At 32.7% G+C, this 12,526-nt stretch overlaps 2 protein-coding genes across 2 annotated transcripts in view; one reads left to right on the top strand and one right to left on the bottom strand.

The window, feature by feature from the left end:
- Positions 1 to 3,908: 3,908 nt before the first annotated feature.
- On the bottom strand, positions 3,909 to 10,479 carry LOC134705385 (CD63 antigen-like). The gene is made up of 8 exons (XM_063564126.1): positions 10,313 to 10,479; positions 9,895 to 9,961; positions 7,907 to 8,134; positions 6,931 to 7,005; positions 6,205 to 6,315; positions 5,560 to 5,790; positions 4,645 to 4,728; positions 3,909 to 4,188 (listed from the first exon to the last, which is right to left on the bottom strand). The coding sequence occupies exons 2-8, from the start codon at positions 9,952 to 9,954 to the stop codon at positions 4,123 to 4,125; spliced, it is 855 nt and encodes a 284-aa protein (XP_063420196.1). The 5' UTR covers positions 9,955 to 9,961; positions 10,313 to 10,479; the 3' UTR covers positions 3,909 to 4,122.
- Positions 10,480 to 12,342: 1,863 nt separating this feature from the next.
- LOC134705991 (zinc finger CCCH-type with G patch domain-containing protein-like) overlaps positions 12,343 to 12,526 on the top strand; it is a 32,325-nt gene continuing 32,141 nt past the window's right edge. The window contains exon 1 of the mRNA XM_063564703.1: positions 12,343 to 12,431. Coding sequence (XP_063420773.1) covers positions 12,378 to 12,431 — 54 coding nt within the window. The 5' untranslated portion in view covers positions 12,343 to 12,377. The remainder of the gene's footprint in view (positions 12,432 to 12,526) is intronic.

Here is a 12,526-nt window from a genome sequence, read left to right on the forward strand (position 1 = left end):
ATTTGGATCTGCAAATTGTTTCAAGTTCATCCATTTGCACTGATTTAATACCACTGTTTAAAATGACATCCGAAGACAAAAACAGAGGAGCAGTTTGTCTTTATGGATTTAGAAATATTCCAATTCAATTTGTCCACTGCGACAAGAAATAAAAGTCTAGAAAAGATATCTTAGGTTATCTAGCTTTGTTTTTTTACAAAAACGTTTACAGTTTTATTTTACCGACATGATAGGAAGTTGTTCTTTTTTATCTGTTTATAAGAAACCGGTTCTCCTATCGTTTTGTATTTGCTTCAAACGATCTTCAAATTATTTGCCTTTGATCTTTTTAAAGACATCCTTTTGTGTTCAGTAAGTCGTTCATCTATTATAGAATACCTCAAACCACTTGATCTTGCAAATTCATCTGAAAATCTACTGACTTCTGGTCTAGCTACTATCAATACGTCTAAATAAGTTCTTCGGTTAAAACCTATGACAACACATCGCCCTTAACAATTGTATTATTTTGTTTTTTTGTCTGATCAATTGTGTTATAAGAAAAATATTTTCTGGTCTTACGTACAGTGAAATTATCATTTTCAAAATCAATTGCCACCTGTGGGTGGCGTAAGAGAAGGGAAGCCATATCTCAGAGAAGGTCGGTAGCGATCGAGAATATGTTACACGATCAAGACCTAAATAAATACGGTATCATACTTTATATGGACTGTTTTTATAAAATCGGACTCATGAAATGAGCATACTTCCAAATTCACAAGAAGTTTTTATTTTATAATTGAACGCCAGGAATTGAACTGTGGTATAGATGACTATAATTTCTTACACCAGTCTATCAAATCATTGAACGTCACAGAGTCATGACATGATTATAATTTCTGTGTTTAACCTTCTTAAGTCGATATATACCATTCAAGCTAAAACACATAGAGTTATCTGATGCGCGTGTCTAGTCCTAGGTACATTTGAACATATATACAAGAATATGCCGTTCTATGTGTTGCAATAATGGTTTTAGTGAGAACATATGTCCATCTACTTTCACGTAATATATCACCCAGAATTTTATAACAAGTCATTTCAATGTGAAATCCACCTCACACGACGATAAACTTATCTTCTCTGTACAAATCAGGCAATTCCCACTGAATATCCATTACCAAAAGAGGTTGATCTGCCGTTACTATTGATGTTTTTCTCGAATTAACCACATTTTCCGTCTTATCCATTAAATTCCTGATCATTGCAACTGAATGAGCTTGTTTTTAAACAGTGGCATCATAGATTTTACACTTACTTGAATTTTGTTACATTTTCGCGCATGCGCAAACCCTGTATATGTCAAATACTCATGTCTAGTGAATTATTCACATGTAAGGAAGGTAGCTACTAAACCTGACTACTGTTTTTCACTAAAAGAAGGTAAACGAAAAGTTTTCCCGAAAAAAATAATATTTTCAAACTGAAAAAACAGCCATTTTAGAAAACGGCGGTGGCCATCTTGAAAAAATGATTTTTTTTTATGGCCAGCAGTTGTTTCCTCAAAAGTATATAATAATGATGCTTTTTGGTAATTTTCGTGCTTGTATCATCATTTGCACAATTCCCTCGATTTTGCCTGCTAATATCTTCCACTATCATACTACTTCATGTTTGAGTTCAACATGGCTAAAACAGAGGGGATTTATTCTCGAAAGGGAGAGAATACGTTAATACTGGTGTTCTGTGAAGATATCTTACCACGTGACTTACCTCTTGTGTTGTTAGAGCTTGTTCAAAGGAGATCTTACATTCCTTATCATGATGATCAAAGAGGAAATATTGAATTCTGGGCAAGAATAAAAGAGGCTATTTGTGGCAATGAGTTGGAGGTACGGATGCTGAGTATTTCATCTGTTTAATACAACTCTTCAGACTTATATCTAGCCTTAAAATATTCAATATAGAATATATAAATCATGTACATGTATATGCAAAAGGTCTAAAAGATACCAGACTTATTATTTGGCACGCCAGACACTCTTTTCGTCTTCATAAGACTCGCCAGCTAGTATCGCATGAACAAAAAACAGTTTCAAAACCAAATCATATATAACAAAGAATCAGTAACTGAAAATTCCGAAAATTTGCGCAAAATGAGACTACAACAATTTTTAATTGGGTGTAAAAAAACAAACTTTAAAAGTTCGAATGGAACCTAAATAAAATCTCTAAATTGATCGAACGTATAATAATTATCATTTGGTCAACGTAGAACATAGAAAATAATAAAATAGGGAATGGACATGGGGAATGTGTCAAAGATACAATAATATGACCATAGAGTAGACAACAGCGGAAGGCCACCAATAGGTCTTCGAAGCAGCGAGTATGTTATAAATCATCCTTCAGTACCAAAGCTGATGACGCACTCGGGACTGACAGTCCATCTACAGAGGTATCGACCTTGTGCTAATAAATGATAATTACACTTAGAATAATAGAGCTAGGATTATCGTTTAACTTTACGTTCCACTTGAAAGATGGTCTCGTCTTAATTATAAATTCAAAGTTTGCTTACTATTTTGAATGCATCAATCGCATCGAGCTTGAAATGAAATATACAACAGATACAATTAAATCTGCATCATAATTGGTTGAGAACAAAACATTACGATATGATTATAGCTTCCCAATTGTTACCTTTTCATTTTTGTGTAAAAATATTCAAGCAGCGTCATCATATGGACGATATATCTCCCAGTTAAAACGATGTTCCTTGATGAATGATATGTTTCAATTGTCGTACCCATAATCTCGTCCTCTTTTCCTTATACATTGTACATGACATCCCCCGAGTTTGTTTTATTAGATACATGAACAACATGACGGGTGTCTCATGTGGAGCCATGTGCAACAGAATCTGTTCCAGGGCACCTTAGTTCACCCCGGTCTATGGTGGGTTCGTGTTGATCAATCTTTCTATTTTTTTGTTTTGTTATGGTGTTTGTCTTTTAAAGTTTTTATTATGACTCACATTTAGAAATAAACAATTCAGATCCGCTGACAACAAAAGACGACGACTAAAGGTTTAATTCCAGTTGAGCAAAATTTTTGAACTTTTCATGTCCATATAGCAATATTACAGCATGTACCTGCATGTAAACACAATATTCTATGCCTTTTGTTTCATATAATGATTTTATTGAGGGTTGCTATATCTTATGAAACTATTGAACTAAGGGTTCCCATTGGGAACAGTGACCCTAAGTTGTATATATAGATTTTATGTTATGCTGATTTTAGTTTTCTATGTATACATAGCATTATTTGAACTTATTTCTCTTTCCGTTGTCTTTCGATTTTTTACAATGGCATTTTCAGTTTCTCTCGACTTCAGTTTTCATTTTCTTCATTGTTATGGAATATCCGCTTCACATATATTACAGGAAATTTTCCTAAGTTCGTGACTACAATTTCATTCTTTTTTCACGATTGTGACATACCGAATTAGACTTGTTACCGGTTTTGTTCTAACATGAGTAACACGACGGGTGTCGCATGTTGAGCAGGATCTGCTAACCCATCGCATCCGCGTTCACCCACAATTTTTGGTGGGGTTCGTGTTGCTAAGTCTTTAGTTTTCTTTGTTATATTATGTTTGTCTTTTCCCGTTATAGCCATGGCGTTGTCAGTTTTATATATATATATATATGTTTGAATATCCCACTGGTGTATATTTACAATAGAAATTTTGAAACAAATCGAAATATTTTCTTTAGAAATATTCGAAAAGGCTTCCATATTCACTGTAAAATGACAGGGGACTTGGATACCATGAATAAATAAGCTTTGTTCGAAGAATGACATGCTACTATTTGACTTCAATTTCTAAAGCAAAATAATAAAGTACTAATATCAAACATAACTGTTTTGTCGAAGTTTTTATTATCAAAAAATGGTACATTTAGCAAATGACAATAGTGTCAAACACTATAATACCGTTTCCTATAAGAAAAGACGGAATCAATCTGATTAAAATTAAAATCTATCACATCTTGCGTGGGGTACATATAATGATCTTTATTTTAATTAGATTGAAACTGAATAACTTAATAGGTTTCTTATTCTTTCTTTCAGTTTCTATATAACTTCTTCTCTTTTCTCATCTTCTTTCATGAGACAACAAGCAGAAAGGAATCCAAACACCTGTAATAAGAATAATTTGTTCTAAAATCTGGCTCATTTTCACTATGTGCTATTAGCTTTGAATTAGCTCTAAGTATATATTTATATACTAATAGGTGTGTTTTGTTTGCTATTTTATTCATATTTTGTGCTAATGTTATATGCTGCTACTACAATTAATGTGAATAGAAACAATATTCGTTGTCTTTATATTTAGGCAAAAACGTTCATTTGGGTGTTTGGTCCGTTCTTATTCTCATTATCTTAATTATCGAATCATAATTCATTTCGGAATGTGTTTTAATGTTATGTCAAACTAAAACTGTGTTCATTTTCTGTGTACATAACCAATATCAGATTCTTATTTTCGATAATCAAACTTGTGTGATTTTTTTTTTGTTTTGTTTATTTTTGTTCGTTGTTTTTTTTGAGGGGGGGGGGGGTCGTGATACGAATACAGTGACCTATTATACTTACTTGCAGACCAGCTATACCAGACGCGATACCTATTAGAATGCTGAAATACTTATTGAATTCTTCTTTCAAAGCATCATAACAACCCTGAAATACAAACAAAAATGATGAACCTGTCTACTGATAACCGTTTAGCTTGATGTCGTGTTGTCATAGCTGCTAAGACTGGTGAGTTCAGTACAAAATACGGTTAAACATGTGTATTAATCAAATGAACATTGATCTCCGTAGTTTTAGAACCAACGATGCGAGGGGGAGGGAGTTTTCTATGTCTTCTTCTATACTTTTTGTTAACATATGAACTTCAACCATTCTGGTTTTGAACGTGTAAAATTAAACCTCTAAAAATGATAAACGAATTCTAGAAATTTTTTATTTTTTTTTACTGAGGAGCATTATATAATATGCTGTATAAATCGATTTTCTCGATTTGTGATCAGAATTCATGGAACATTTTATGACAATACGGCATGGTCAGAACAGCTATGGAGGGGAAAGTATTACTTATCCGGCAAGAAATAATGAATGATTTTGTCTTTCTATTCCTTATCTTTCAATTGATGTTCAGCATTTTCCCGTCCCTATGGCCATGCGATAATAAATAATCTTTGTAAAAAGTCTCGTTTTTGTCATTTTTCTTCATTTTAATTTATTCATGACAATATGTGCCACATGTTGAGCAGGCTCTGCTTACTCTCTTCCGGAGCACCTGAGATTACCCCAAGATTTTAATGGGGTTTGTGTTGCTTAGTCTGTAGTTTACTATGTTGTGTCTTGTGTACTATTATTTGTCTGTTTGTCGTTTTCTTTGTTAGCCATGGCGTTGTCAGTTTATTTTCGATCTATGAGTTGGTATCTTCCTTCTCTCTTTTACCTATACAGTTCAATTTGATTCATTATAATCGATAAGAAACTTACTGTAGTATGCGCTCCAGCTTGAGTTACTGGACATTGGTTATCTACCATAGAATTAAGGAAGGTTGTCATATCATCAGGGAAAGCATCCTCATTGTTAAACTGACAACACGTCAGAGGTATCGTTGCTGTTGCTGTGACGTAAACACCTCCACCGGAATCGTACGCATATGTTGTATTCCATGTGTTTATAGAAGCATACTCAGTTTGATTGACCACACCACAACACTTAAACTGTGAACAAATACAAAACTATTGTTCATCTCATACAGGCGACGAAGTAACTCTTACTTATTAGCAGTTTTAGCTTATTTTATTTGCAAATTGCATATTTGTTCATTCAAGCAAAATAGATTGGTTCATTAGTTATTTAAGCTAAAACACGTCCGACGAATAAAAAACAACTGTCATATTACTGACTTGGTACAGACATTTACTTATGAAGAAATGGTGGATTAAATCTGGTTTTAAAGCTAACTAAACCACTCTTTTATATGACAGTCGAAAACAGTCGAACAGATCAGTTGAAAGTTAATACTAGTAGTAAGTTTTATTGTTGATTATATAGAAATAATTAATTATCTCAAACTGAGGTAAATAACGAAAACATTTTGAAATACGACATATAAAACAAATATTTGTACTCACCACGATTTGTGCCAAGTCAAATGCCAAACTTATAGCATTAGAAGTAGAATAAGGTCCAACGTAGTTATCATTTAGCATCGTCGATAAATTGTCCTTTGCGTAGGTCTCAAGCTGTTCAATACAAAATAATTTATCATAAAACATTTTGTAGATCTTTATAAATTTAACTTATTTTAAGATTTATGTATTCAAATTTATCTCTCACAATAACATTCATGTATATGTTCCGGCCAATATATGAGTATTTGGACCATACGTGTATAAGTAGCGAGCTAGAGATGACCATATGCGTATACTCATATGGTCCGACCATACGCTTTTGGTCCTACCGTACGGGTATGGTCCTACCATGTGAGTATATTCTCGTTTGGTTAGTAACGGCCTGTACAATATGAGTATTTGGATTTTATACTAGTTTTTTTTCAAATATATTATAAACGTTTCAAAAATACACTAACCTTTATATAAAAAATCACGATGAAAGATACATGAAAATGTAATAATTTTATAAATCAAAGGATAAATAAAAACTTTATATTGATGCCATAGTTCGTTTTCATCGCTTATTGCATTCCTGCATGTAGTCTTAGGATTTCCACATGGTGCATTTGCACGCCTTTGTTGTGCACAATCCTATTCAGTTAGTCCTCTTGCTTGCGAGTGAACAGTTTGCCTGCTTTGCACGTACAGTGATACCGAGAAGCTCTGGATCTCAAAACAACATACCTTATCTTTATAGACGATAACCAAGACCACAGCTGCTATTTCTAACAATATCATCAGCCCAATAACAACGACATACTGCAATTAAAATTAAAATAAAATAAATTTGTGTCAATGTAAAATGAGCATTTCATAAATATATTCCTATAGATAAGTCACTTTTCCCCCATTTACAACTTAATAGTTCCTGATGAAGGTGATTCCAGGAAAGCGCTTCGTAATCATGGAATTAATAACATGTTGTTCTCCCCGTCTACAATTTTAGAAAGTATTCATTGTGTCAACTCCCTCAGGAAAAGTTGGCCTGAGAAGGATTTTGGCTATTGTTTTGTGTCCTTTTACTATATATAGCTTCTCATATGATTCGGATCTTAAACATCATTGGCTTTCAAATATTCGTCTTCGAGCGTTACTGTTAAAGGAAAATCCAGAAAAGCGCATCGAACCCATGAAATTTGAAATTTGTTGTTTCCTTTTTTTTTTAATGCAAAAGTATTAGATATTATACATTTATTTCCCGTGCCTGAGGGAAATATGAAGATTTGTTCACCCAAGAAAAATCATATTTAACGAGGTCATAGCCCGAGGAAAATATGACTTTTCGAGGGTGAAAAAATCTTCATATCTCCCGAAGCCAAGGGGAATGAAAGTTTTATTCCACTGCCTATACTTTTTTTTTACTTCTAAATATAAAACTTACAGATGATTGTTTTCTTACCCGTTTTGTTTTATAACTTAAAAACACACAATGATAATCAATCACCGATTGAAAGATATTTATTTATTCTTTTCTTTTTGTTTTTAGATTTGAAATAATTTGGAATATGATACTTAAGAGGGGGAATACGAAGTTTTGTTCGACGTCACGTGTGATAGTTTAAACCAATCAAATCTTGATTTCGCTATCAAAATTAACATGCAGTGGAATATCATTTCATTAATCATGTTTTATTTTGATTCTCAATATTTTGACACTTACTATTCTGAGCAAACATTTACTCTTTAAGCATGCACCACAGCATCCAACGAAAGAAATGAACACAACAAAAGCCCCTGTAGCTATGAGGATATAAGCAGCAGACTCCAACAGTGATGGAGTATCTACGCTATCAACTGCTCCTTCCGTAGCACTTCGAGCTAATATCAGTATGTCATTTTTATATAAGATAACAAAGATTCCACCACCAATACATGCTCCGCCAAACAGCTGAAAATTGACAAACATTATTTTATTCTACGACTGAATAAACTGCAAACAAAACTTTTTAACACTGCATTTCAAATAATTGTTTTACTTAAGTCTATGTATAGACTGGGAACATTATATCTAAAAGTCAATATATTATAACATTTTCTATGTACCTGTTCCAAGACATGAGCCTGCAATTCAATGATTGTCTATGTTTCTATATATCGTATTGGGTTTTCATTTATTGTTTTGATGGATTTGTTCTTGTATTGTGTCGTTGTATCACTGGTAGGGGATGGTGGGCGCCCCATACATATTTAGCCTTCCACATTGTATATGTGCCTGTAACAAGTCGATGGTTGTGCTTGTAATTTATTATCATATTATTTTTTGTTTGTTACTTAGTATTCATAAATCCAATCGGTGTTTTTTCATTTGATTTGTTGTAGGTTTAGTTATGTTGGATATTCTAATAGCTTGCTATAATATGATATGGTTTTTACTCATTGTTGAGGACGGTTCGATCTATGTTTGCTTACATCTACGTCATTTGGCCTCACGGTCATAAAACTTTCGAGCATGATTTTTGTTCTCAGACTCGAAAATCAACCAATCAAATTGCTGGATTTCATGTTTCGAGCATGATTTTTGTGCTCCAAGCACTGAGCAAAATGTTATGCCTTCAAGGCCAGGTCTCTAGTGGATAATAAATGTTAAGAACTAGCAATTAGTGTCCTGTCTGTTCTAATTCTTAATATTTTGTCTTTGTTGGAACCATAGGCATATGTTACATATATAATCATGATTTTCTTGATAGAGGGATGCTGAGGAAGCTATTAGCCCAAGAGTTCCAAATGGTGAAGTTGAAATCATCCTTTTGTAAATTCTACGGACGCCATCTAGACCGTAATGGAATAACCGTTTCACAGACGATATCGGATATGTTCCTTACGTCGTAACTACAATCCCATTCTCTTTCAGGAATGTGACCTACCGAATAAGACTATTTACCGGATTTGTAATAACATGAGCAACACGACTGGTGCCATATGTGAAGCAAGATCTGCTTACCCTTCCGGAGCACCTGATATCAACCCAGTTTTTGGTGGGGTTCGTGTTGCTTATTCTTTAGTTTTATATGTTTTGTCATGTGTACTATTGTTTGTCTGTTTGTCTTTTTCATTTTTAGCCCTGGCGTTGTCAGTTTATTTTCGATTTATAAGTTTGACTGTCCCTTTGGTATCTTTCGTCCCTCTTTTACAAACAGACAATACAATCTATAAAAGATCACAATATTTTTTTTAAAAACATGAAAAAGGTTCTAAATTAGCACAGGCCCTTGTCTCAGATTTATTTATATATATAAACCTTATTATCGCTATTTTACGAAATTTTCCTTTGATCTTGCTGACTGATAATTTCCTTTCTCAGCGCAGTCGAGTGATATGAAAAACTATCGCTAGAAACTAGGGGGCACGTGGCGTTTTTGCTTATGAAATTTACATGAAATTGACAACATCGTTATAGGTAAAATAGCGATAAACAGATTATATTTGGTCATCTCAACTCGAATGCTTTTCTCACGTTCGCCTTACCGGCTCATGCGAGAAAATCAATCAACAGAGATGACCAATGATAATCTGTTTATCGCTAAAATCTATAAATATTAAGGTATAAAGCTAAAAACCTAAGACAAGTTTCTGTGTTTATTAGGTCGATATTACATCAATGTTAAACACAGTTTGTTTTAAATCACAACATTAATTCTACTTTCTTACCAAGAAAAATATTCCGAATGTGATCAGAAAACATTTAGATAATCCGTCACAACTTCCCATATTTTAGCTGAAAATAGATATAAAAACTGTTTCGGTCGAGTGTGAGATGAATTTAATCTCAAAGTTGAGTCAAGTCAGTAAGAAATCACGTTTAAGAACAACAAGTAAATGATAAATGATTGAAACGGAGAATAATAATTATCAAAAGTTTTTTTGTAGAATGCATGTAAAAAGTTTATAATAAAATCATTAAAATGGTATGAAAAGTTATTAAATTTGTTTATAGGTTATTGACATTATATTTCATTTGTAATTAATGCAACATCTTTAGGAACAGACTTAACTGTTTGTTCGTGAAAGTTTTCTTGTAAAAATTGTTAAATGTAAAATTGAGAAAGTCTATATAAGTTTTACTTACCTAAATTTATGAACTGTTCACACCACATAAACAAAAATACTATCTTAACATAAATATATAACAATAATATTTATAATACTATAAAACATACTTAAAGTTAGACTTTAAATCAATAAAATAATTTAAGATACAATATCCGTTATCTTTTTTCAATTCAAACATGTTGTAATACCTAGTTTTTCCTAAGTCGCTTAAGTTTTAATTATGAGTATTGTTTATTTAATATCTTAAGTTAAGACGTTGAGACATGTGGTGTTATCATTGTAGGAGATATTAAAACTAGCGTCATGCATTGTTTAAATGTCTGACGTGATACCTGTTATTTTTCAGAAAAAAAATGTCAAATGTCAGCGGGAAGTGTGAAAGGATGTGACAAATTAGGGGGGCTGGGGTACACACATTATTATTCAAAGGGAACTGTAAAAGTTGATGAGCATTTCTTAGTAAAAAATCCTACTTTGTAAAGAATCAAAAATGCATCTACCTCAAAAAGTATATGCAAATTGTAGACTTTTTACAGGACACATATTTGTTTCCTTTACAAACAAATGTGCTTCGTTTTTCACACTAAAATAGTGACAATACTGAATTCTGTCGCAATTTCTAAAAGCCTACAAAGTGCATTCTTGTGAGGTTACGGGTGACTTACTCGATTGTACCCAGGATGAATCGCACATCAAATTTCAGGTATAAACATTAGAAGAAAAAAACTAAAATTTATGATATTCCAAACGAATATAACAAGGTACGTTGAGCTTTTTGCTGCTTTGTGCATGCTTCAACCACCAAGCGATTTTGACGTCATTTTAATGATACTTGAAAGCCATAAACAAGAACAAAACAACAATACTAATGATATATCGGGTGTACGTGGGATTGTTGTGACAATGTAAGCAATCATCTAGTAAAATTAAACTTTGAGCCACTGTAACCATCAACTACTCATGGTTAGGAATATACCGCTTTTAAACCATTAAGTTCGTCCTCCAGACTAATATTTACCATGTTTACGTTAAAACTGGCATGTAAAAAAGCAATGCAAATGCAATTCTTAAGATTCTTATTAACTAAACATTTTGAAAGAGTCAGACAATACTTGTTTAAACGCTTGACACATTTTATTAAGATGGACAATCATATAATGTCCGGTCCTCGTCATTATTTAGAATGAGTGATATCAAGTTTTTAAATTAAAGGCACCGGCGTTTTGTTTTTGTGAACTTGATAAATAATAACTTGATCGTATCAATTTACAGTATATGAATTCTTTGCGAAATTGATATTTTTTTTTGTGTCTGGAATACACCGTATAGCAAACAACAGATATAGTCTTAATTTTCATCTCGGCCCGAGACTTAAAACAAGACTTATAATGTTTTATAAAATTGTACACCATATTGTCGCTGTACCATCAACATTACTCATACCAACAGACAATAGAACCCGACAACATCATCCACAAACTTACAGACACTTACTTACAGTTAAAGATTGTTACAAATATTCATTTTTTTCGTATACTATTACACAATGGAATGTACTACCTCCAAAGGTAGTACTTTCTCCCACTTTAAATATTTTTAGAGAACAGTTAACACCTACTGTTCTCTACAATATAGAACAGTAAACCTAGTAGTTATGTAAATAGTTTTAACCACATGTCATGTTAGTATTTGTTTATTTTTTGGCACTTTATTTTGTAAATATTTATTTATTATTATCCTACGCATGCGCAGCAGTTAGTAATCATCAAAAATCTGATGGATAACTGGATACCATAAGAAGAAGAAGAAGATGGCGGCCAACTCACCGTTTACAGAACCTGCATCAATCAATCAATCAATCAATCAAGACCTTTTTTTTTATTAATTCGTAAGCTCTTTATATAAAGCAAAGGTTATGCCATATATATATATATTTATACATACATAATTACTCTTAAAATGGGCACAATAATGTTAAATCAGCAATTTTCAAGTTGTTCCTTATGCACGGATATTCAAGTTGGTCCGATATTGGTTTTAAAAATAGTCCAGATTAAACACTTCCTGTTCAAAAAGGGGGGATGGATTTGGACGAAACTAGTTTGGTTTCTTCTCTTGAGTTATATAAGACACAGGTATAAACAACTATTTTTTTCAATGAAATTTTTAATCTTCGTATTAATGCAATTTGCAAACAATCTCTTCTTGAATGAGCAATTTAGCTTGCAAT

The sequence above is a fragment of the Mytilus trossulus genome, chromosome 2 (assembly GCF_036588685.1).
Source record: "Mytilus trossulus isolate FHL-02 chromosome 2, PNRI_Mtr1.1.1.hap1, whole genome shotgun sequence".
NCBI classification, from domain to species: domain Eukaryota; kingdom Metazoa; phylum Mollusca; class Bivalvia; order Mytilida; family Mytilidae; genus Mytilus; species Mytilus trossulus.

Excerpts from the sequence above, each read along its gene's own strand:
- LOC134705385 (XM_063564126.1), bottom strand. The coding sequence starts at position 9,954 with ATGGGAAGTTGTGACGGATTATCTAAATGTTTTCTGATCACATTCGGA. Across the intron at positions 7,006-7,906 it reads GTAAATGTTTGCTCAGAATA|TATGTCGTTGTTATTGGGCT; the intron begins GTAAGTGTCAAA and ends TTTTAATTGCAG. Across the intron at positions 4,189-4,644 it reads CTGGTATAGCTGGTCTGCAA|GTGTTTGGATTCCTTTCTGC; the intron begins GTAAGTATAATA and ends TTCTTATTACAG.